Source organism: Nycticebus coucang, chromosome 3 (assembly GCF_027406575.1).
Source record: "Nycticebus coucang isolate mNycCou1 chromosome 3, mNycCou1.pri, whole genome shotgun sequence".
Classification (NCBI taxonomy): Eukaryota; Metazoa; Chordata; class Mammalia; order Primates; family Lorisidae; genus Nycticebus; species Nycticebus coucang.
The window spans coordinates 150427010-150448437 of NC_069782.1; the positions used below are offsets into that span (position 1 = coordinate 150427010).

General features: G+C 43.2%; 1 protein-coding gene across 1 annotated transcript; it reads right to left on the reverse strand.

The window, feature by feature from the left end:
* Nucleotides 1-5109: 5109 nt before the first annotated feature.
* On the reverse strand, nt 5110-21092 carry NSMCE4A (NSE4 homolog A, SMC5-SMC6 complex component). Its single transcript, XM_053583996.1, has 11 exons — nt 20284-21092; nt 19436-19513; nt 16166-16296; nt 13183-13334; nt 10995-11094; nt 9996-10086; nt 8438-8532; nt 7193-7241; nt 6362-6456; nt 6198-6283; nt 5110-5278 (listed from the first exon to the last, which is right to left on the reverse strand). The coding sequence occupies exons 1-10, from the start codon at nt 20585-20587 to the stop codon at nt 6224-6226; spliced, it is 1155 nt and encodes a 384-aa protein (XP_053439971.1). The 5' UTR covers nt 20588-21092; the 3' UTR covers nt 5110-5278; nt 6198-6223.
* Between the last annotated feature and the right edge of the window lie 336 nt (nt 21093-21428).

Consider the following 21428-nt stretch of genomic DNA (forward strand, 5'->3'; position numbering starts at 1 on the left):
CTTGGTGATGCTTCTGTTCCAGTCTCAACTAAGAGGGGCCCTGGGAGAGGGGGTGCCTGGAAGGTGTCAGGAGGAAGAAGTCATGGAGCATGGTGAAGGGACCCTCAGGGGGACACAGCAGAGGAATGCCAGGGAAGGCTATTCCCACACTTAGGAGAAAGGACATTCAACATAAAACGTTCTAATACTTCCCTTCCATACGAGTTTAGGCGGTGTCCATTCTTCAGAAGTGAGGAAACTGATAGCACACAAGTTTCAACAGGAGAACGAAACAATTCATAAACTTACGGCCCTGTCTTTTGACTTCCGTTTTGCTAAAGCAGAGGAATACTACTACCGATTCCAAGAAATGATGGAGGAACCATGGACATACAAAATGGTTCCAAAATGGGTAATCAAAACAGTGGGGAAGAGGCCACAAAGTGCCAAAACAGAAGATGCTGAAACGTGGGACTATCTAGTGTCCGAGAGGGAACTGAGTCACACAGAGACACATCCACCGCGCAGAGCAAGCCAGAGGCCTCAGAGACCACAAGTACCAGCCACTGCCTCGGAAAACCTCAAGCAAAATACTTTTCCCCAAAATGTTAACACTAGAGAAGGATGAAAACATCCAGAAACACACAAAACTGAAACCAAAAAGCACAGAGTCATGGGCAAAGGAACAGATGAAGGGCCATCAAGATGGAATGATTGGAAGGTGAGAACTCTCAGAGCACAGGAATGATCAGAGAGAAGCTCAGAGACTCTCCAGCCAGGTTCTGCCCTTCCTAAAGTCTTGAGTGGACAGAGAGGTGGTGAAAGAGTTTGAATGGGTAACAGCTGATCCAATGTTCCAACCTTACCAAACAGCACCTAGACAAGTGGCTATTCTGACGGAAAAATCAAAAGAAGAGGATGAAATCAGGAAACTGCTCCAACGTAAGTCACGTAAGTCACATGTCTTGAGAATACCACCATTTTTGAGAAGTCAGCTAGAACAAAATAAAGTTTAGATTATTTTCTTGATTGTTTTATTTCTTTTTTAGACTAGCATACTTTTCTAATCATGAGTGTAGTAAAATTATATACCTCCTTGTTTCTAAGTACATCAAACTGGCCAAAAAAAAAAAAAAAAAAAAAACCTAAGTCACAATTATAGTATCTCTAAGTGTTTTGCCTGGCTGTATAACTGCTCCAAAACTTGGTGACGTAAAACCGCCAGCATTTTATTAGATCTCACAGTTCTGTATGAGGAAATGAAGCAGAGCTCAGCTGAGCAGTTCTGCCTCATGAGGCACCCCCACGTCTGCTTGGGGATATTCAGGGGAAGACTGGGCTGGTCTGGAGGGTCCAAATGGCTTCCCCTACATGCCAGGGTGGGGAAGGCTAGAAGGCTGAGCTTAGCTGGTCCTTCTTTTGCTGTCCCCTTTCCATAGTTTCAGGGTCTTGTGGCAGTTGAGTTTATTATGTGGTGACTCAGGGCTCCAAGAATGTATATTCCAAAAAGCTTCTTATGATTTAGCCTCGGAAGTCCCAGACATCACTTCTGCCATGTTCTGTTGGTCACATAAGTCACCAAGACCAGGCTAAATTCAAGGAGAGGAGAAAGAAGACTCAAAAAATTTAGTAGCAGGTGGCGCCTGTGGCTCAAAGGGGTAGGGTGCCGGCCCCATATGCTGGAGGTGGCGGGTTCAAACCTAGCCCCAGCCAAAAACTGCAAAAAAAAAAAAAAATTTAGTAGCCAGGTGGGGCATGGTGGCTCACACCTATAATCCTAGCTTTGCAAGAGCAAGACCCCATCTCTACAGGGTATTGTGGCGGGCGCTGGTAGTCCACTTACCCCAGAGGCTGAGGCAAGAGGATAGCTTAAGCCCAAAGAGTTTGAGATTACTGTGAGCTACAATGCCACAGTACTCTACCCAGGGCGACTGAGTGAGACTCTGTCACAAACAGAAAAATTGGTAGCCATTTTTAAATCTACCCCTTGAAGACTCTGAAAAGTCTATCACACCTCTTTCCTTCCTTATACTTTTCGTTGTTTAACATTGCTCAAAAAAACTAAATAAATCTTTTTCTTTTTTTCTTTTTTTTTTTTTTTGAGACAGAGCCTCAAGCTGTTGCCCTGGATAGAGTGCTGTGGCATCAGAGCTCACAACAACCTCAAACTCCTGGGCTCAAGCGAGTCTCCTGTCTCCACCTCCTAAGTAGCTGGGACTACAGGCGCCCGCCACAACGCCCGCCTATTTTTTGGTTGCAGCCGTCATTGTTGTTTGGCGGGCCTGGGCTGGATTCAAACCCGCCAGCTCAGGTGTACGTGGCTGGCACCTTAGCTGCTTGAGCCACAGGTGCCAAGCCTAAATAAATCTTTTTCTATAAACCATGGAACCTACAATTTCATAGCTCAAGTTGCTATTGACTAAAGAGATCTGACTCCGTCTCTGCAGGGTTAAATACAGACGAAGAGAATGCAAGCCTGTGACTGTCTGCAGACAACATGTTGCCTTGTACTCTCCAATCCACCTAAACTTCAATGGGTATCAGATCCCTGAGCTAAACTGTCACCCTGCCAAAGAGCCATGACTCCAGGATGTAGCTCCTTTGTACATCGAGGGGGTTATGATCTATTTGGGGAGAAAATAGTAGAAGAAATGAAAGAGCACACATCCAATTATGTAGTATGAAGTTTCATTGCAGGGCAGCACCTGTGGCTCAAGGAGTAGGGCACCAGCCCCATATACTGGAGGTGACGGGTTCAAACCTGGCCCCGGCCAAAAACTGCAAAAAAAAAAAATGTTTTATTGCAAATATAGACTAGAGCATAGGAATTTATGGGGAGCTTGGACTACATGTAGACGGTGACTCCTTAGGCAGACCTAAGGCCTAGCTGTAATTCAACTTTGACACCTGCCATGTACTGGCCACCATCAGTACAGAAATTAGGCCCAACTCTGGCATTTGACCTCCACTGGGAAGCACATGTGATAAACAACACGGTGAGCACAAATTCTGGAGGAAAAGAAAGGCTCTGGGAATGTACCATGAGTTTTTTGTTTTTTTTTAAAGATAATGTGTTAATTTTTTCTCAATTTAAAGAAGAAAAAGTGGCTCATCATCTCCCTATCTATATAACCTGTTGATGATTTAAAAAAAAAATAGTAGAGTACAAGGTTAGAAAACCCAAGTGTTACAGAAAGGTACCAAATGAAAAGTAACACCTTTTCCACCTTATTTTGCAAAAGGTAACCAATGTCAAGTTTCTTATGTGAGGAGAGTTTTAAATAAGTAGAAAGTAGGCAAATGAAAGGGAAAGGAGCAAACTTTGCACACTTGGAAACTTACGGTGTTAAGGCCACATGTGGTATGATTCCATTTATGTGCAATGACCAAAACAGGCAAATTTACAGACAGAAGGTAGGTTAGTGGTGGCTGAGGGGTGAGAAGGGTTGGTGAGGAAAGGGGAGTGACAGGGCTGAGGGCAACAAAAATGCTCTAGAATGATTGTGATGATGGTTCCTCAACCTGTGAATAGATTTAAAAACACCGTGTTGGAGATGTTACGTGGGTAAATTGTATGGTACATGAATTACACCTCACTAACGCTGTTTAATAAAGAAATACTAGAGTCTAGAGCAGGGGTCCTCAAACTGCGGCCCGCGGGCCATATGAGGTGGTGTGATTATATTTGTTCCCGTTTTTTTTTTTTTTTTACTTCAAAATAAGGTATGTGCAGTGTGCATAGGAATTTGTTCAGTTTTGTTTTTTTTTTAAACTATAGTCTGGCCCTCCAAAGGTCTGAGGGACAGTGAACTGGCTCCCTGTTTAAAAAGTTTGAGGACGCCTGGAGAGTTTGGAGTAAGTGAGCCTGGGAGTAGAGACAAGGACGTGGTCACGTAAAACTTAGAACACCACTGAAGGATCAAGTTTTTTTTCAGTTTCGAAGGCAGTGGGGGATTCCTGAGAGACTGACATGTGATTTTAAAGAGGAAAAGATCTGAAGGACAGACAGGAGGCAGAAAACAACAGGTAAGAGTCTGTGCAGTTAACCTGGGCAAGACGGAAGAAATCAAGAGACCAGTGGGAATTCGTACCTGGTTGAGGTACACGCTGGGGTGGTGGGAGAATCCTAGATTTCTGTTCGAGGAACTAAAGTGGTAAAAGTGCCAGAGTCGGGATTACAGGGAGATTTGGGGGGGCTGTTTTATATGTCTTTAAACATATGTCCAATAAACCAGTGGTTACACATATATCTGTAGCTTTTTCAAGACATTTAGGTGTCAAGTCTTGAGACTATTCAGGACATAAAAATAGCAATACATCATGAGAATCCGACAGTGGAAGGGGAACCAGGAGAAGCAACAGACATCAAGGCTGTGCAGTGTCAAAGCAGACATTTTCATGTCAAATGTATAGCTTTTATCCATCGAAGTTAACAATCTGGAAAGGATTCAGTAAATTCAGGGTAAAACAGATTCACTCAGTACAGGGTGAGAAAGGTGTCATACTGCCATGGTTTGACGATTGAGAAAAGGGTAGATAGCAAATGATTGTTATGTAAAGAGGAGATAGGATACAGTGAGGAGTGTTACAGGAATTTTTTTAGAGTTGAGCATGGTTGAAGGGAAAACTCCAGATACAGGTGCCAGGGAGGACTGAAACAAAGAGGCAGGAAGAGCTAGAACCCAGAGCCTTCCACAGAAGAGAGAAGGAATAAGCAGAAAGGTGGGGAATGGGAAGGAACCAACAGGACCTGGAAAACATCAAGGGCAGACTTGAAAGCCCATCAGAGATGAGAAGCTCAGAGGCGCAGGCTGGCGAGATAGATCCAGGGATGCTGTTGAGGGGAAACTAGGCCAGCCTGGCTCGGCAGAGTAGTTGATAGTTCCTTGTGTGTAAATCATAGACTGAATCCCAGGAAATTGCTGATATATAATATGTTTTAACCTATGAAAACATTTTCACAGGGCACAACCTATTTGTTGCCTTGACTAGCTAACCTTACAGCTAAAATGATATAAAAGGAGTCATGATCCACAGGGCATTATAACTACCTAAGACAGACTTTCAGTGGGCTAGGATTGGGAAAAGGAGAAATTTTCATGATAAGAAAATAAAGAGTAACCACAATCATTTGTGAATATGGCAGTGCATTTCCTTTAATCAAAGACAACCGTGACAAATTCATTAACTATCAAAAGCTACATTTTACTAAAAACAATCTGTCTTTAAAAACGTTGAATCATACAATATATACAATCCATGCTGCTTTCCTTCTTGCATTTCACTATCCACCTGAGACCTAAAAAAGGGAAAAACCAGCTAGTTAATGGTTTATAAATGATGAATCAAAAGTTCATATGACTTACATAAGTGAAATCTAACAACTAGCTCCTCTTCAGTAAGTAAGTACAGCTCAGGTTAATCCACATGATATATCGTTCCCTCAAAATATTTTTACAGACATAAATTATCTTGGAACAAAAGAATTTCAATTAATTAAACCACATGTTAAGAGTTTACATGAAGTACTAAAAAGCTCACTTTAATTCTTAATTCTCAACATCATAGGAAATTTGAGCTAGAAAAAAAAAACCTTAGTAATTGTCTAGTTCAAAAATCTCCCCATTTTATATAGATTTATTGATAAGGAAAATGAAACTGAGTGCAATTAAATAACTTGCCCAAGGTTTTAAGGGGGCAGAGCCCACAGAACCTAGGTCTTTGTTTCCCATCCACAGCTGCTAGCGGTACACAATGCCATATGATCACTAGGATTAATTTCATAGCATAGTTCACATTTCAGAAATGCCCCCATTTCCTAACATCATTCTAAGGCAGTTCTGTCTTAATCCCCCGTCTCTGCTTTGTTCCTATAAAACAAGCAAGTCTAATGGGCAGCGAACAACACTTATGGGAAGATTCAGGATTTCATCTAATCGAATTTATCAGTTTTTTAAGAGAGAAAAAAAACAAACAAGAACAAAGTTCTGCTCTGCTTCTTTCAGCCACAAATCTTAAGAACACCAAAGTAATCAATCCAGAAAAGGGAATTCACAACCCCTACGCTTTTCTCACTAGTGACACACAGTTCTAAGAATGGGGCACTAGAGGGAGGCAAAAATCCAAGTATCACTGGATATTTGGGGGAAAAGTAGAAATGTTTGGATTGCTAAGTAAACTTTAATATAACTAGACAGCTGTCCTGTAGAAGACATTACCTTCAGCTGGCATCAAGGACAAGCCGCTACTGGCTCTGACTTGAAGTAATCACAGGCTCTGAAATCTCAAAGGTCTTCACAATTTCCTGGCAGAGAACAAAGAACATTTGGGCACTGGGCTTAACAGCAAATGCAGTCAGAGTCAGAATTGTGCAGAGCTTTACCTCCCAGTCACGGTAACTCAGAGCTATAATTCCTTGATTCCTAACTTGCGTGTTTTGGTCAATTCCCTCATTTTCTTCATTAATATTAACAGGCTCTGTTTGAAAGACAAAGTTTCCTAAAGGTTAGTAAATCAGAAGAGGTAATCTGAACAGAAACTGAAAAATAGCAATATTGAGAGGATGCTTATACTAGTACGTACTTATTAGGAGTTTATGCATTACTGAGTTGCTGTAGTATTATTACAGGAGCAAGTATCCAAATCAAGCAATTTGATTCCACTTAAAAGAACAAGTTGTAGAGTAATACATTCCAAAGATTCAAAAACCTCTGCCTATCTAGGATAACCAGAACTGAGCCAATGTGAAACTGAGAACGTTGAAAGCAGCAAGCACGTGCCATGAAAGTATTTCATTCTCTACAGAAAACCTTAGAGACCTGAGTCATGGAGAATGTAAAATTTTTCAGGTAAGAATGAAAGTTTCTGAGAACCCCATGGAGAAAAGGAGGTGGCATCCAGGAGAACGTGGTTAGACAGAAGGAAACTACAAAAATGACTGCGATCACAAACCTTCTCAATTAAAATCTGAGAGAAATTGTATCATTCTCTGTTAATCTTTATAGCTCTAGACATTTAATCAGTGACAGAGATGACTCGAAGTTTTAAACACTGACCATGTTTTCAGTATTTTCAGTTAGTTGAGCCAGACAACAACACTGTAAAAGTTTGTTTCCTATAATGAAAACTCATTTACATTTAGTAAGGTTCATTTCATGAACTCTAATAACATATTTTCTCTGAAACGAATTTTTCCAAACATAGAATTACTCACCTATTATTGGCAGTCGGTCTTGATCAAGTCTTATTCTTGCAAAACCATCCTAACATAAAAACATGATTTTAGGAGAAGACTAAAATTTAGACTCAGACTTATAAGCACTATATATAAAAAAAAACTACTTCATTAGAAAATTCTCTATCTCGGATGATCAAAACATACCACAATAACGAGATGATATAGACAAGACTCCTCTAACATCTTTTTTAAAAACTGTTGAGTGATTACGGGTACATAACTGATAACCGGACATTGTTTTTTACACGGGTTCTCTAGGGTTTCTAATCAGCTTCCACCCAGACACAGCCTTCATCCCGAGACTCTGTTAAGTTAAACTGTATCTTGTCTCTTTACCTGATTTATACTATTTTGGGACACTCCACATTTTGTTATATGTAGTTCTATCATTGACCACTGGCAAAATAGGCCTTTGTTATCATGTCTGAGAAAAATACTTTGTCCAAACAAGCTTAAAGGTTAAAATCAAATTCATCTTGCATGTGTAGGAATACAATGTGACGGAAGACTAAAGAGAGTCTAAAGCAAATTTCTACACATGTAGTACAATTCTGAGTAGGGTTCTTTTTAAAACCTATTTCAAATTAATTTCAAATTTAAAGAGCTACAAGAGCTACTCTAGAGACCTCCCACATACCCTTTCCCCATAGTTATCAATTATTAATGTTTTACATTTACTTTCTATTCTTACTATTGTTTATGAATAACATGAGAATGACAGGTAACCTGCCTTTTTCCCAGTCCTTCAGTGTGTATTTCTTGAGAACAAGGATATTCTCTTATAAAAGATGACAATGTCATATTTAAGAAATTTAACATTTATACCCATATTTTAACCTACAGTTCCCTTTTCAAATTTTACCAATTCTTTCTCTAAATAATTTCTAAAACATCAAGCACACAAATGTTTAGCTAGTTTCTTCTACTTGGCACATGAACTGCTGTGTGAGCTACACTTGCCTCACGCTAGTTTTGAGCCTGTGGCCTTGTGAAGCATATATAACTTCCGTGTCTCTTGACCTAAGAAGCACTGTGGCCCAAGAAAAAAGATGTTTTCTAGTGTGGCAGTGAGTGTGTTAATATGCAAATTAACGCTTTGCTAAAATGGATCTAAAATACATACTGGTTGGAACAGATACCTTTGCCAGCTCCCATCTATAGCTTTTATTATGTATCCCTTTATATACAAAGGTAATTAGAGAAAAAAATCTTAAATCTTACCCGTATAATGAAGGAAACATGAAAGATGTTTTCTACTGTACGGGGAAAAGAATGCGGATCAACCACAAAGTCAAAGAAGGACATTGGAGTATCAGCTATGGACAAAAGAGGAAAAACATTCTTCAAACAGGAAAAATGATTTTTGCTTCCCAATAAGACCAATACTCTCCAGCCTTAGCTGGAGATGAAAGCAGTGCGCACTCGTCCTGACCTGGCAGTGCACATCAGCCCAGCCCTTTCAGATGCCAATTTGGTATATCTAGTAAAAATAAGCCTCCTCTAAAAAGCTGTCCTATAGAAATACAGCACAAGTGCACAAAGCTACATGTTAAGGTTTTTAAAGGCACTGGAGGTGTTGAATAAAAAGATTTTCACGTCAGCAAATTTATACAAGACTAAAATGCTATAAAGAACTCATTCATCGGGCGGCGCCTGTGGCTCAGTCAGTAAGGCGCTGGCCCCATATACCGAGGGTGGCGGGTTCAAACCCGGCCCTGGCCAAACTGCAAGCAAAAAATAGCTGGGCGTTGTGGCGGGTGCCTGTAGTCCCAGCTGCTCGGGAGGCTGAGGCAGGAGAATCGCTTAAGCCCAGGAGTTGGAGGTTGCTGTGAGCTGTGTGAGGCCACGGCACTCTACCGAGGGCCATAAAGTGAGACTCTGTCTCCACAAAAAAAAAAAATAAATAAAATAAATAAATAAAAGAACTCATTCATCTATTAAATAGGAGATTTGTTAAATGTCTGTAGTACAGCCATGGAACCAGTGAAAGAAATAAGGGTATATATATGTAATGGGAAGATGTCCACACTGAAAAGTCACATTGCAGGAAAATGTGTGTATTATGATTAGCTTCGAAAAAAAGCAAAAGACCAAAAAAACAACTATGAAGGTGCATGTTATTTACATGACTGACATAAACAGAAAATAATCTTAAAACATATACATCACATTTTACAAGCGGCTACCTCTGGAAATGAGAGCCCATAGAGTAGGTACGTGACTTTTCTCACTTGTATGGCATGTTTTATTTTGTAACAGAAAAAAATCCACCATATTTTAAGGATAAAAATGAGAAGTTACTTCACCAGCATTCTCACATGGGACTCAGTCGGGATAGGCCTCATGAAATACATATGCTAAGAAGAGATCAAAATGTTTCTAAGATGACATACAACTAAAAACACCTTTTATTTATTTATTCTTGAGACAGAGTCTCACTTTGTCGCCCTTGGTAGAGTGCTGTACTGTCATAGCTCACAGCAACCTCGAACTTTTGGGCTCAAGCAATTCTCTTGTCTGAGCCTCCCAAGTAGCCGGGACTACAAGGCACCTGCCACAACACCCAGCTATTTTTTAGAGATGGGGTCTTGCTCTTGGTTCAGCCTGGCCTCCAACCTGTAAGCTCAGGCAATCCACCTGCCTTGGCCTCCCACAGTGCTAGGATTACAGGCGTGAGTCACCGCACCCAGCCCTTGAAAATGCCTTTTTAAATAAAAATAACCTTGGTGAAACTGATAAGTACCAATTGTTCCACTTTAAATTTTGGTGTCATACTTACGATCTTCTCGAAAATATGTCTGCAACAATCCCAAGATTCTTTCTACTTCTTTCTCTGTTGCTTCCTGATGAGACTCTTCCATTCTTCTTAACTGAAAACAAACAAAAAAAAACCATGATTATCAAGCTGACTGACCCACTCTCTTGCCTGTTAACATTTTCTTCCCCCTTACACACCCAAAGTCCTATGAATGTCTTTTAATGAGGATCACTAGCAGTTAGTATCCCCATCTTATAATTTGTATTTAAAATTTTCTAGCTTTAGTAAGATTTTTATATTAATTTCTCAATAGAAAATAACATTACCAAATCAACTAATTCCAGGCTGAATAGAAAAGAGCAAAATACAAAAGGGGCAGTTTAAAATAGCCATTCTCCACTGGGAGTGATTTTGCCCTACAGAGGACACCTGCCAGTCTCTGGAGATATTTTTGGCGTCACAGCTGGGGAGAAGTACTACTGACATCGAGTGGGTGGAGACCAGGGGTACTGCTGAACATCCTGCAGTCACAGGACAGCACCCCACAATGACGAATCGTCCAGCCCTAAACCGTGATAGTGCCGAGGTTGAGAAATCTTGGTTTAAGAGAACTGATCAAAACTACAAAAATTACTTAAAGACTATGGGCCAATCTAATACATTCAGGCGTCCTCAAACTTTTTAAACAGGGGGCCAGTTCACTGTCCCTCAGACCGTTGGAGGGCCGGACTAAAGTTTAAAAAACAAACTATGAACAAATTCCTATGCACACTGCACATATCTTATTTTGAAGTAAAAAAACAAAACGGGAACAAATACAATCACACCGCCTCATGTGGCCCGTGGGCCGCAGTTTGAGGACCCCTGGTAAAGGCTTAAAAAAGATTATTTAAGTGAGAGAACCTGGTTCCAGACCCTAAAGCTTAGAAAAGATGGCCAAATTACATATACATTATAGTAATGACTATTTTAAGTTGAGGTATTTTTAAAAGCAACATTAAAACAACCAAACAAACAAACCTGGGCAGGCATTGCCCTCTGCTCTTCTATCATACGAACTTTTCTTGGACGATCAATTCGTGGCTTTGGCGCAGGAAACTCTCCGTGTATTGAACCCAACCTGATGAAAAATACGCTTTCATGTCTTTTTTTGTTTGTTTTTAAAACAAACTAATTTTGCTAAGTAAAAGCAATTTGCATGGTATAGTCAAGATTCAGACCAGGCATCAGTGATATATATGAGCTGACAGCAAACCAAGGCTCTTGGTAAGGTCTCTGATATCCCTTGTTCCCTTTGTATTTCCAAAAGAAATACAAAAACATTTCCCAGAGCATTCATCAACCTCAGATACCTCCTGAAACACCTTCATATTGCTCAGTCCAGTAAGCCAGTGAATGTACCTATGATGTCTTTCCAGCTAACCTATTGCAAAGCTAACTTCTGAGATGAAGAGGATGAACACGTGGAGAAGGAGAACAGAACAACTTCAGTGTGCTCAAAAACCTTGGATCTGGGGGTGCTAGAGTGGAGTCTCACTGCCCAGGACTAAAGAACACACCGGTCTTAGGATAACAAGTGAAGCCAGGGCCATGGATTCCTTTTCCTTTTGGACTCTCCTTCTTCCCCCTCAAAAGTCCAAATGCTCCAGCAATAGATAGATATATATCATGTAGAAATCAAGGACCCAAGAATACATAGACCCATGTGGTCACTACACTCAAGGAGATGAAGTGTGAAGTCTAGATCAGAGGGGTACAAGCTTTTTTCTTCTCTGCTACACATTGGAAGAAGAAGAGTTGTCTTGGGCCACACATTAAATACACAAACGCTAAGAAAAGCTGATGACCAAAATAAAAAAAGAAGCACTCACATACTTTTTGTTATCTAAAACCACAGATAAACAAAACAGTCTTCATCTGCGTGTGGCCCATGGGCCCAGGTTGGACATCTCTGTGGAGCTGGACAGACACATTATGCACATCGACTCATGTCAACATAATATGATAGATCCCATAGTGCTGTAATGTAGGATTGCTCAAGCACGAAGACAGCACTGGGGCAGCGTTATCTACCCAGAGTTGGGGGTAATCTGGCTGGGAAATCTGATTCTACCTAATAACACTTCTGTGTGGAGAGGTCACTCTGGCTTCCAAGTTGGGACTTGTGAGATAATAAACCTCACCACGTAGAAAAGATGAAGGAAAGGACACTGCAGACCAAGGGAACCACAAGTGCAGGGACACAGCTGTAAGTACTTTAGGGGGGCTAGAGGATGAGATAAAACTTAGGCTTTATCTTTAGATCCTAGGATTGATGACAGGGCTTAGCCCTCAATAGCAAAAACAAGAATTTGGACTTTATCCTATAATAAAGCAGTTTGGTCTTTATCCTACAATATATACAATGACTCTGAGCACCTGAGTTACCTGAAATCTTGTTAAATACAGGTGCCAGACTCCACAACAGACCTGCTACAGTGCATCTCCAAAGCTGTCTGAGGCACTACCAATCCCAAGACATCTAAAAAGGCGAACTAAAAAAAAACAAATGAAAGCTGTGCCACTTAACAAAGAAAGGACTGAAACAACTTGGACGGTTCCCTAGGGAAAGAACCTATTAAGCAACACACCAATGCACTTCAAGGCTGTCCCAAGGAAGAACCAGTGACAGCTGATCTTGGTGTCTCTATAAGACAGAGTATAAGGAAAAACTTTTCCTTAAAATCAGAGTTATATCCAAAAAATAAATCGGGCAGCTTATGTGACAACTCAAGTAATCTTCGAATATAGAACAGTGATCATCCAACAGGATATTATAATGAATGTCACTGGACATACTGGTGGAATCTTAAGACACCCTCTGCAGGAGGTATCATCCTCCTACATGGTAAGATTTCAAAGATGATAAAGCTACACGTACACTACAGTCCCAAAGCCTCAGGAGACAGAAGCACCTGAGCCAGAAGACAGCCTAGGTAAGAGGGTTCTGGCCTGCGTGTGGCCTTCCTTGCTAACGCAGGACGAGGGATCCTTTAAGGTTCCAACCACATCAAGAGTTTATGGACTTTCAAATCAAAGTTTAGAAAGTCTCCAAATAATGACATCATGACCGTCACCTCTACAATACCAAAAAATCTTTGTTCCTACAAGAAAAGACAATTTAAAGTTTATAAATGGCTGGTCTGTCAGATTTTTAAAATAATCTTACAGAAAGTGGAATGTATGGGTTTTATTAAAGGTGTTTTCTGCTGTTTTGCCTGATATTTTCCAGGAGTCATAGACTATGAATTCAAAATCAGAACTATCTTCATCACGGATGAGTTCTTCAGCTTCTAGCGGATTTACACCCATATGGGTCAGCTACAAAAATGAAGGAAAACAAAAAACCCCAGTTAAGCCACAAGCAATCATTCACCACATCCAATAACCTGCATCACTAAACCTTAAAGAGGCCAGAGGCAAAGCCTGTTTTCAGTGTCTTAACATGTGGTTTGGCTAGACTTCTTATTGTTGAAGATAACTTTATAGATAAATTCCTATTTTCAAAGGTACCTTCTTTTTTGGCAGAAAATAGTCAATGTACTTAGAACCTTTGGGTGAGAAAGTACAAGGCTTTAGACCAGTGGTCCTCAAGCCACTGGTTGTCACAACTGATGCTACTGGCATTTACCAGGGAGAGGCTATGGAGGCTGCTCAACATCCTCCAATGCACAGAACCCAGCCCAAATGTCCACAGTGCCACTGGTAGTCTGAGGGTTTAGGTATGGCAGAAGAACTAAGCCCCCTGGGAATTACTATATCACAAGTAATTGATTAATGAGCAAAACTGTGCATTTACTAGCATAAAAAATGTAAAGTTACATCCCAAATCAAAAGCTCCCCACTAGCACAGGGAAGTTCAGCTGCCTTTCAGATTTTAATTTTTAGCCAACCTCCTAGAAATCTATATTCAACTTATATCTAAGTATATCCAGAGAGCAGTGGCCTAGCTTTAGTGAGAGAATCGCTCATCTTAAAATTGCCTTCCTGGAGAAGAGTCAGTAGATGCTGAATATTTCTCTCATCTCAAACCATCTCACAGAAAATGTAATGAATCCAATTTACTTCTGTGAAGGTTTACTGTTGCTACATTATACTGTAAAATGCCTAGAAGTTATCAAATTACAATGGCTGTATCCTACACACAATCCTACACACACAGTAATCACAAAGCCCTCCAGGAGCTTCAGCCTACTAAAGGCAATCAACCTTTGAAGCAAAGAAAGGCTATAAGACCTGCGAAGTTACCTCTCCTCCTTCCCTGGCCACTCACTCCCACCCTTACACCTTTACAGGAGAGTGTTTCAATTTTGTTCTGTTCAAATCGATCAGTCTTTCCTTTATATTGTCCACATTCAATGTTATACATGGGAATATGTCCCCCACCCAGAGGGTAGACGACTATTAATTTCAAGTTTTATATTTAATGCTTTAAGACTTCTAGAATTTATTTTCGTATGTAAAACTACAGAGTTAAACTTGATAAAAGTAATTTTTTAAAAACCCAATAAATGGTCACTTTATTGAGCTGTGCATTTAGTATACATTTCCCTAAGTGCATTATACTTCACAATAAAAAAGTTTAAGAATTAAGAAACTTTTAAGGGCGCCGGCCCCATATGCCGAGGGTGACGGGTTCAAACCTGGCCCCGGCCAAACTGCAACCAAAAAATAGCCGGGCGTTGTGGCGGGCGCCTGTAGTCCCAGCTACTCGGGAGGCTGAGGCAAGAGAATCGCTTAAGCCCAGGAGTTGGAGGTTGCTGTGAGCTGTGTGAGGCCATGGCACTCTACCGAGGGCCAGAAAGTGAGACTCTGTCTCTACAAAAAAAAAAAAGAAACTTTTAAGGTTTTAAAAATAACAAATTGCAGGCTCGGCATAGTAGTTATGGCACCAGCCACATACACCAAGGCTGGGGGGTTTGAATCCGGCCTGGGCCAGCTAAAACAACAATGACAACTGCAACCAAAAATAGCCGGGTGTTGTGGCGGGCACCTGTAGTCCCAGCTACTGGGAGGGTGAGGCAAGAGAATCGCTTAAGCCCAAGTGTCTGAGGTTGCTGTGAGCTGTGATGCCACAGCACTCTACTGAGGGCGACAAAGTGAGACTCTGTCTCAGAAAAAAAAACAAATGGCAAATAATCTTCTGCCTCATGCCTTTAGAAAATGACTGCTTTATCTGATCAAATCTCATGGTGAAAATCATTTTAATAACCATTTAACATAAACATCATCCAGTCAGAAATGTAACATTTGCACCAAGGTGCATCTGGTGGTACTAGCACAGAGGTTGGCTCAGAGTAGAATTAAAAAAAAAAAAGGCAAGATACAAGGTAGTCTCCATGTGATTTTTTTGGTATATTCATCAAGGAAAACTTTAAAAATTTCAAGTAATAACTATTCAAACTCATTAAGTGGCAAAGAAAGGTGAATAAAATAAAACTTAAAAAAGCAAAACCCCAATCATATTCATGTGGTTCTGAAATAGTCTCAAAGACAGAGGAAAACCTGCCCCTCACCAGGCTAACTCCAGCTGAGCTCTGCCTCCTTTTCTCCAGCCCAGGACAAAAGTCCCTGGTCCCTGAGAATGATTTAGAACTGACCGAGGAAGAAGGGCCATTGGTAAATAACCATAGCACCAGAGTCTTTACTTTTTTTATTTTTAGAGACAGAGTCTCATTCTGTCGCCCCTGGTAGAATGCCATGGCATCACAGCTCACAGCAATCTCCAGCTCTTGGGCTTAGGCGATTCTCTTGCCTCAACCTCCCCAGTAGCTGGGACTACAGGTGTCTGCTACAATGCCTGGCTATTTTTTTGTTGTTGCAGTTTGGGTGGGGGCCGGGTTGGAACCCACCACCCTTGGTATATGGGGCTGGCGCCCTACTCACTGAGCCACAGGCACCGCCGGCCACCCAGTCTTTAAACAGAGATTTTCAACTACTTGAAGCTCCTACCCTAAATCCTGCCACATAGCTCTACTTTCATCTGTTTAATTTGGTAAGATCTCTCTGGTGGCATCTTGAGACCAGAAGAAAAAAGAAAAAAGGGAAAATGAAGTGAAAATATTTATATATGGACATAAGCAAAGCGGAGAGTTATATAATGTACAACAGATAAAACATTTTTTATTCAGATTCTGTAGCTTTGAACTTACTAGAGTTTCAACATATCTCAACATATCAAAGGAGTTCAGATCAGAGCGCAGCTGCTTTGCTTTCTCTTTGCCCAAATCCGAAGCCAAAACAAGAAAGTGGGCATCCAGGACTGCTTCTCGTGCTCGGGACACTATTCAAAAAAGAAGGAAAACATACACATTACAAAATACACATTATCCACAGATATTTTCCCTAAATTTCCAACTACTTAACTAGGATTTCTCATTGGGCTAAAACAAATCAATAGGATGAAAGCTGATCCATCTCCTTCTAAAATTGGTTCCCCTGCCCAACTCACCAAAATCTCTAATCAAAGCTAACCAGTCTTCCTAAAAGCCAACTTTCTCTCTGGTTTCCCACTCCTGTTACCTGGTTACTCTTTTTTTTTTGTAGAGACAGAGTCTCACTTTATGGCCCTCGGTAGAGTACCGTGGCGTCACACGGCTCACAGCAACCTCCAACTCCTGGGCTTAAGCGATTCTCTTGCCTCAGCCTCCCGAGTAGCTGGGACTACAGGCGCCCGCCGCAACGCCCAGCTATTACCTGGTTACTCTTGATAGTTTAACAAACTCTATCATGTCTTCCCTCTGACTCAAATTATTCATGTAAGTCCAATCACATGTCTGCTGCATGTAAGGCCCTGTGCACGGCCTGGTGGTTTGCCAAGAACACTGTGGAAGTTGTTGAGGAGCTGAACAGGCACCAGGAACTCCACCTCCCCCTGGCTACACAGCCAACCCAGCAAAGCAACCCAAATGAACAGGCTATGGCCAACAGGGTAGTGTCCCCTGAGGAAGGATGCTCAAAACAGTTTCATAGATGATGTGGTAAATGAGCTAGGAGAGAGCAAAATATTCAAATAAAAAAGGAAAGGAAAGGACAGGCAAAGCAGGATGTTGCTGGGAGAGATGGTCCAAAGTCTATAGGATAAAGCTGTCAAGTGTGGGGGAAGCAGCAGGGCTAAGGATGTTGGCTAAATCAGACCCTGAGGGTGACGGGGAGTGTGAAAAAGTGGTTTGGGAACACCAGCAAAGGAGAATTATAAAGGAAGCCAAAAGGAAAGAACACAGGAAAATTCAAACAGAGAGACCCATGCCCAGCTCGCTTCTCAGGGCCGTTTCATTTGAATCACTAATTTCCTAAACAATCTTCACAAAAACAGCAAAGAGTTGGCCAAAGGACTGTTGACTCCAGTTTTTGTCTTATCCATCAGTTTTGTTCTCAAAGGAAAAGCTTTCATCATTTCAGGGAGTCACAGTGGAGGTTGACAATGAGTAAGAGAACAAAGCCAGAGGATGTAAATGCTAGTCACATTGCTGGACTCCTCCAGATGTCCTTGGGCCATCAGAATGCATACTGTAAGGAAAAGTGCAAATATCATGTCATGGGTGACTTTAAGGTCTCCAAAGAGTTTAAACTTAGACCGCCAAGTCCACGAATGCCAAGCATTTAGATGTGTTCACTGAACAACTCCTAGGGCCCCACTGAGTAACTCTGCCTTAATATTTTGCTTTAGAAAAATACTGAAAGTAGCTAAGGGGGAAATGAAGGGGCACAGTCCCCTGCACCCTTGTAAGGTGAATCAGTCTCATTTGTGCTCCTTGAGGTACGAGGCTCTGAGAAGGAACATTTCCAGTACTTGGGCTAGATGTGAGTTTGGGGGGATATTCTCCCCCAGCTTGCAGAAGGGGCCTTGCTGAAAAGTGCAGGCAGTTACGCCTTAAAGGAAAAAATGTGCTGGAGGGCCTTACCAAGCCACCAAGTCACCAAGTCATAGCTGGAGACAGATCATCTGCCCGGGGCAATGGACCGGTGCACTTAATCACCTACCTGTATTTACACAATAACTTTCAGTTAGTCATATAGGGAAGTGAGCAAACAGAAGAGACAACCCAGCCTTTTGTGGTCTATCTCCATTGTTGTTTATCTCCAAACAGGATATTCTTAGTTTAAAAAGGTGTGTACATACTTTGCTGCATTAACGCTGATAAGAAATCTTTACCTTTTGTCTTCTTTATGCTTGGATTCTTTTTATCTGATGAGTTTGGATATATAAGAAAGTGAATAAAGGCAGGTGATTGCTGATGTGCCTGAGCGAGCACCAGCCATCCCTTTTAAAATCATTCATTTCATCTGTGGTGCTGCCTCTGCGTCATCGACCAGATCCCAGTGGACAGCAACATGGAAATGATGGGTGGAGTAAAAACTAATTAGAATAACTCAGTCAAGAGTAACAACAAGGAGACTGGGGATCCAGGCTGGTGAGGGAAGAAAGCTTACAAGCATGGGAGAGGGATTTAAGAAGGTGAAAGGATGAGATTTAGCAAATGTGCCACCCCAAGATGGGCAATGGTGAGGAGGCTGCAGTCTGAGCGTGAAAGACACAAATGAGAGAGCACATGTGAAGTGGTAAAAGGAGCAACACTTAAACCACTAGCCAGAGCAGGAAATGGCTAGACGTGTTCTGATCCTCAATGAGAATGAGTCGTGGTGTTGGAGCATCACTGATTCTGTTGACACTCTTTAACCACTGGGTTTGTCTGGATTCTCCATTCCTCTTCCCACAGACCTGCCAGAAAGGGGCCTGGAAGAGATGGTAGTCTGGGTAGTGGTCCTAGAGCTCTGTGACCCAGTGCCCACATCAGGGAATACCCCCATCTGTCTGTCCCATGTCATTGGACAGACTGCTGCTACCACTACCACTGCCTTTAATTCAAACTAAGGTTGTGTTTTTAAAGCCCACATAGTCTGGATTTCAGTGTTCTGAGATTTCTCTATTTCTCTCCCTCTCTCACACACACACAAACCCCCCCACACACACACACACACTGGAGACACACAGGCCCACTTGTAGACCTTGCCACCTCCTCTGGGTTGTAGATGGACCAACAGAAAGGAGCTGAGGAAGGGGAGGGGACACTGGGAAGGGGACAAGAAAAGAAATAGGATGTCAGAGGCTCCCTAGGTTCTTCTTTAATTCATCCATTCAACAAATGTATACTAGCAGTAAATACAAGAGAAGGAGGAAAGATAACACAGGCAAAGTTTTCAAACTTCAACAGGCAACAGAATCACCTGTGGGGCTTGTTAAACCCACCCCCACAATTTCATGTAGAGCCCTTAGTACAAGATAAAGCACTAACGCTGTAATGAAGAAGGCTCCAAAACTGGTTACACACCAAGGTGGGAACTGCTTGATGTCAATAATCTGGATCCTCTATAAAGCTAGTATTGCAAAGCATTGTAAAGTCTATAAACTAATGAATTACCTCCATTGAACAAAGTGTTGGCCTCTTCAAGGACCTCTGTTAATTTGTCGCTGGCATTCAGTATGTCCTCCCGGTTTTCTATTTAAAAAAAAAAAAAAATACAAACTGGGAAATTTGCTCAGTCCCTAATAAGTAAGTAGTTAACAAAGTTAGCACTTGCAGTGGTAAAGTTAAACCCTGCCCATTGCTCCCAGGGTAATTACTTCAACATCTGTAGATTTTTAACAAAAATGGCAGGGAAAGAGAAAAGTGACTGTAACCTTGAAGCAGCTTGAACTCTGAAGGTAACCTTGGCTCCCTTCTGACCTTTACCCCGAGGGCTCAGCTCCTTCTGCAGCCTCAGAGGAGCGCTCCATACTGGAGTGGTTCTCAAACTTTGCAAGCAAAGAAGCACCTAGAGGGCCACTGAAGGATGGGCTACCCCCACCCCCGAGTTTTGGATTGCATGGGTAAGGGTGGGGTCCGAGGAGGTGCATCTCTGTATCTCTGACAGTTGTCGCGTTGCGCTGACACTGCAGGGCTGCGAGCCCACGCAGAGAACCGCTGGGTGCACCGAAGGCACTCACGCTCCGCGTCCTGCCTCTCCCCTGCTGGCGGGCTGGGCTCGGTCGGGCAAGTCACCTAACCCGTCTGGCCTCGGGCTTTCCCAGCCTGCCAATCAGGGACCTGCGTGCCCCTAGTCTCGCGCGGCTCAGGAGACTAAACCCAAGCTGGAGCAGTTTGTAAACAAATTAAGGCGCGGCTTGCGCTAGGGGATGACACCAGCGCGCGTGCGGCGCCGCGCAGGGCCTGCCCGCCGCGCGGGGCGCAAGGCGGGGATCGCAACCCGGCCCGCGCCGCCGCCTTACGTTGGACCGAGTTGATGAGCGCCCGGTACTGATGGCGGATCTGGCGGCACAGGCCGTGGTCGGTCTCCGCCTCCAGGCTGGCCGGGTCCAGCATCTCGTCCCCGGAATCCGACGGGTCTAGATCTTCCAAGCTCGGGCGCTCTGGGGCCTCCCTGCGCTCCGGCGCGGAGCCGCGGCGGGAACCAGGCGACAGCGGGGACCGCGAGCGAGAGCGGGAGCGGGTGCGGTCCCGGTGCGGGTCGCGGCCCCGGCCCCGGCCCCGACCCCGGCCCTCGGGCCGGCGGCCGCTGCTGTCCCCAGACATCGCGCCAATTCGCCTTGCAACTTCGGAACGGCGGAAGTTCGCGCCAGAAACTGAAACCCCTGCTCTGCGCGAGCGCCCGCTCCCCGCGAACGCGGTCTCCGGCCCGCGCGCGAGCGCACAGCGACGCCTGTGGCGGGAGGTCGGCGCGGGCCGGGCGAGCCTCCAGGGTCGGGAAGCCGCGCCGCGGGGCCCGGGCGCCTGCACCCAAGGCTTTGGTTTCCTGGCAGTCGGTATAATGAGGTCCCACCTACTTCTCACTACTGTACGGTCATTAGCTTCTTGGTGTTCAGGTCCCCGGGGCCCAACCCACTAGATTGCATCTTCTTCCGGTCCCCTTGGCTCCCAGAGCAGAGCGTGGCCAGGACACAGACACACAATGCAGTTTGTTGAGCGTGGTTGCCGCCGGTGGAGCGGGATGAGCTCAGGTCGTGGAGACCAGAGCTCTGCTGCTCTCCATCTGTGGCCTTAGTTTTCCTGCGCCAGGCCGGGAGAAGGGATCACGCGAGGTTTATGTGCAGATGGCAATGCAACAAACAAAAATTAATAGGGTTCCTTGACTCCCATAGTAAACTCACCGTCAACCATCCTGCTATTAAAAAGTATTTACAGGGCGGTGCCTGTGGCTCAGAGGGGTAGGGCACGGACCCATATGCTGGAGGTGGCGGGTTCATACCCAGCCCCGGCCAAAACCTACAAAAAAAAAATAATAATAATAATAAATAAAAAGTATTTACAAGACAGTCCATGTTTCACAAATGATTCTCAGACTAAAAGATTATAAGGGCCGGCGCCTGTAGCTCAGTGAGTAGGGCACCAGCCCCATATACTGAGGGTAGCGAGT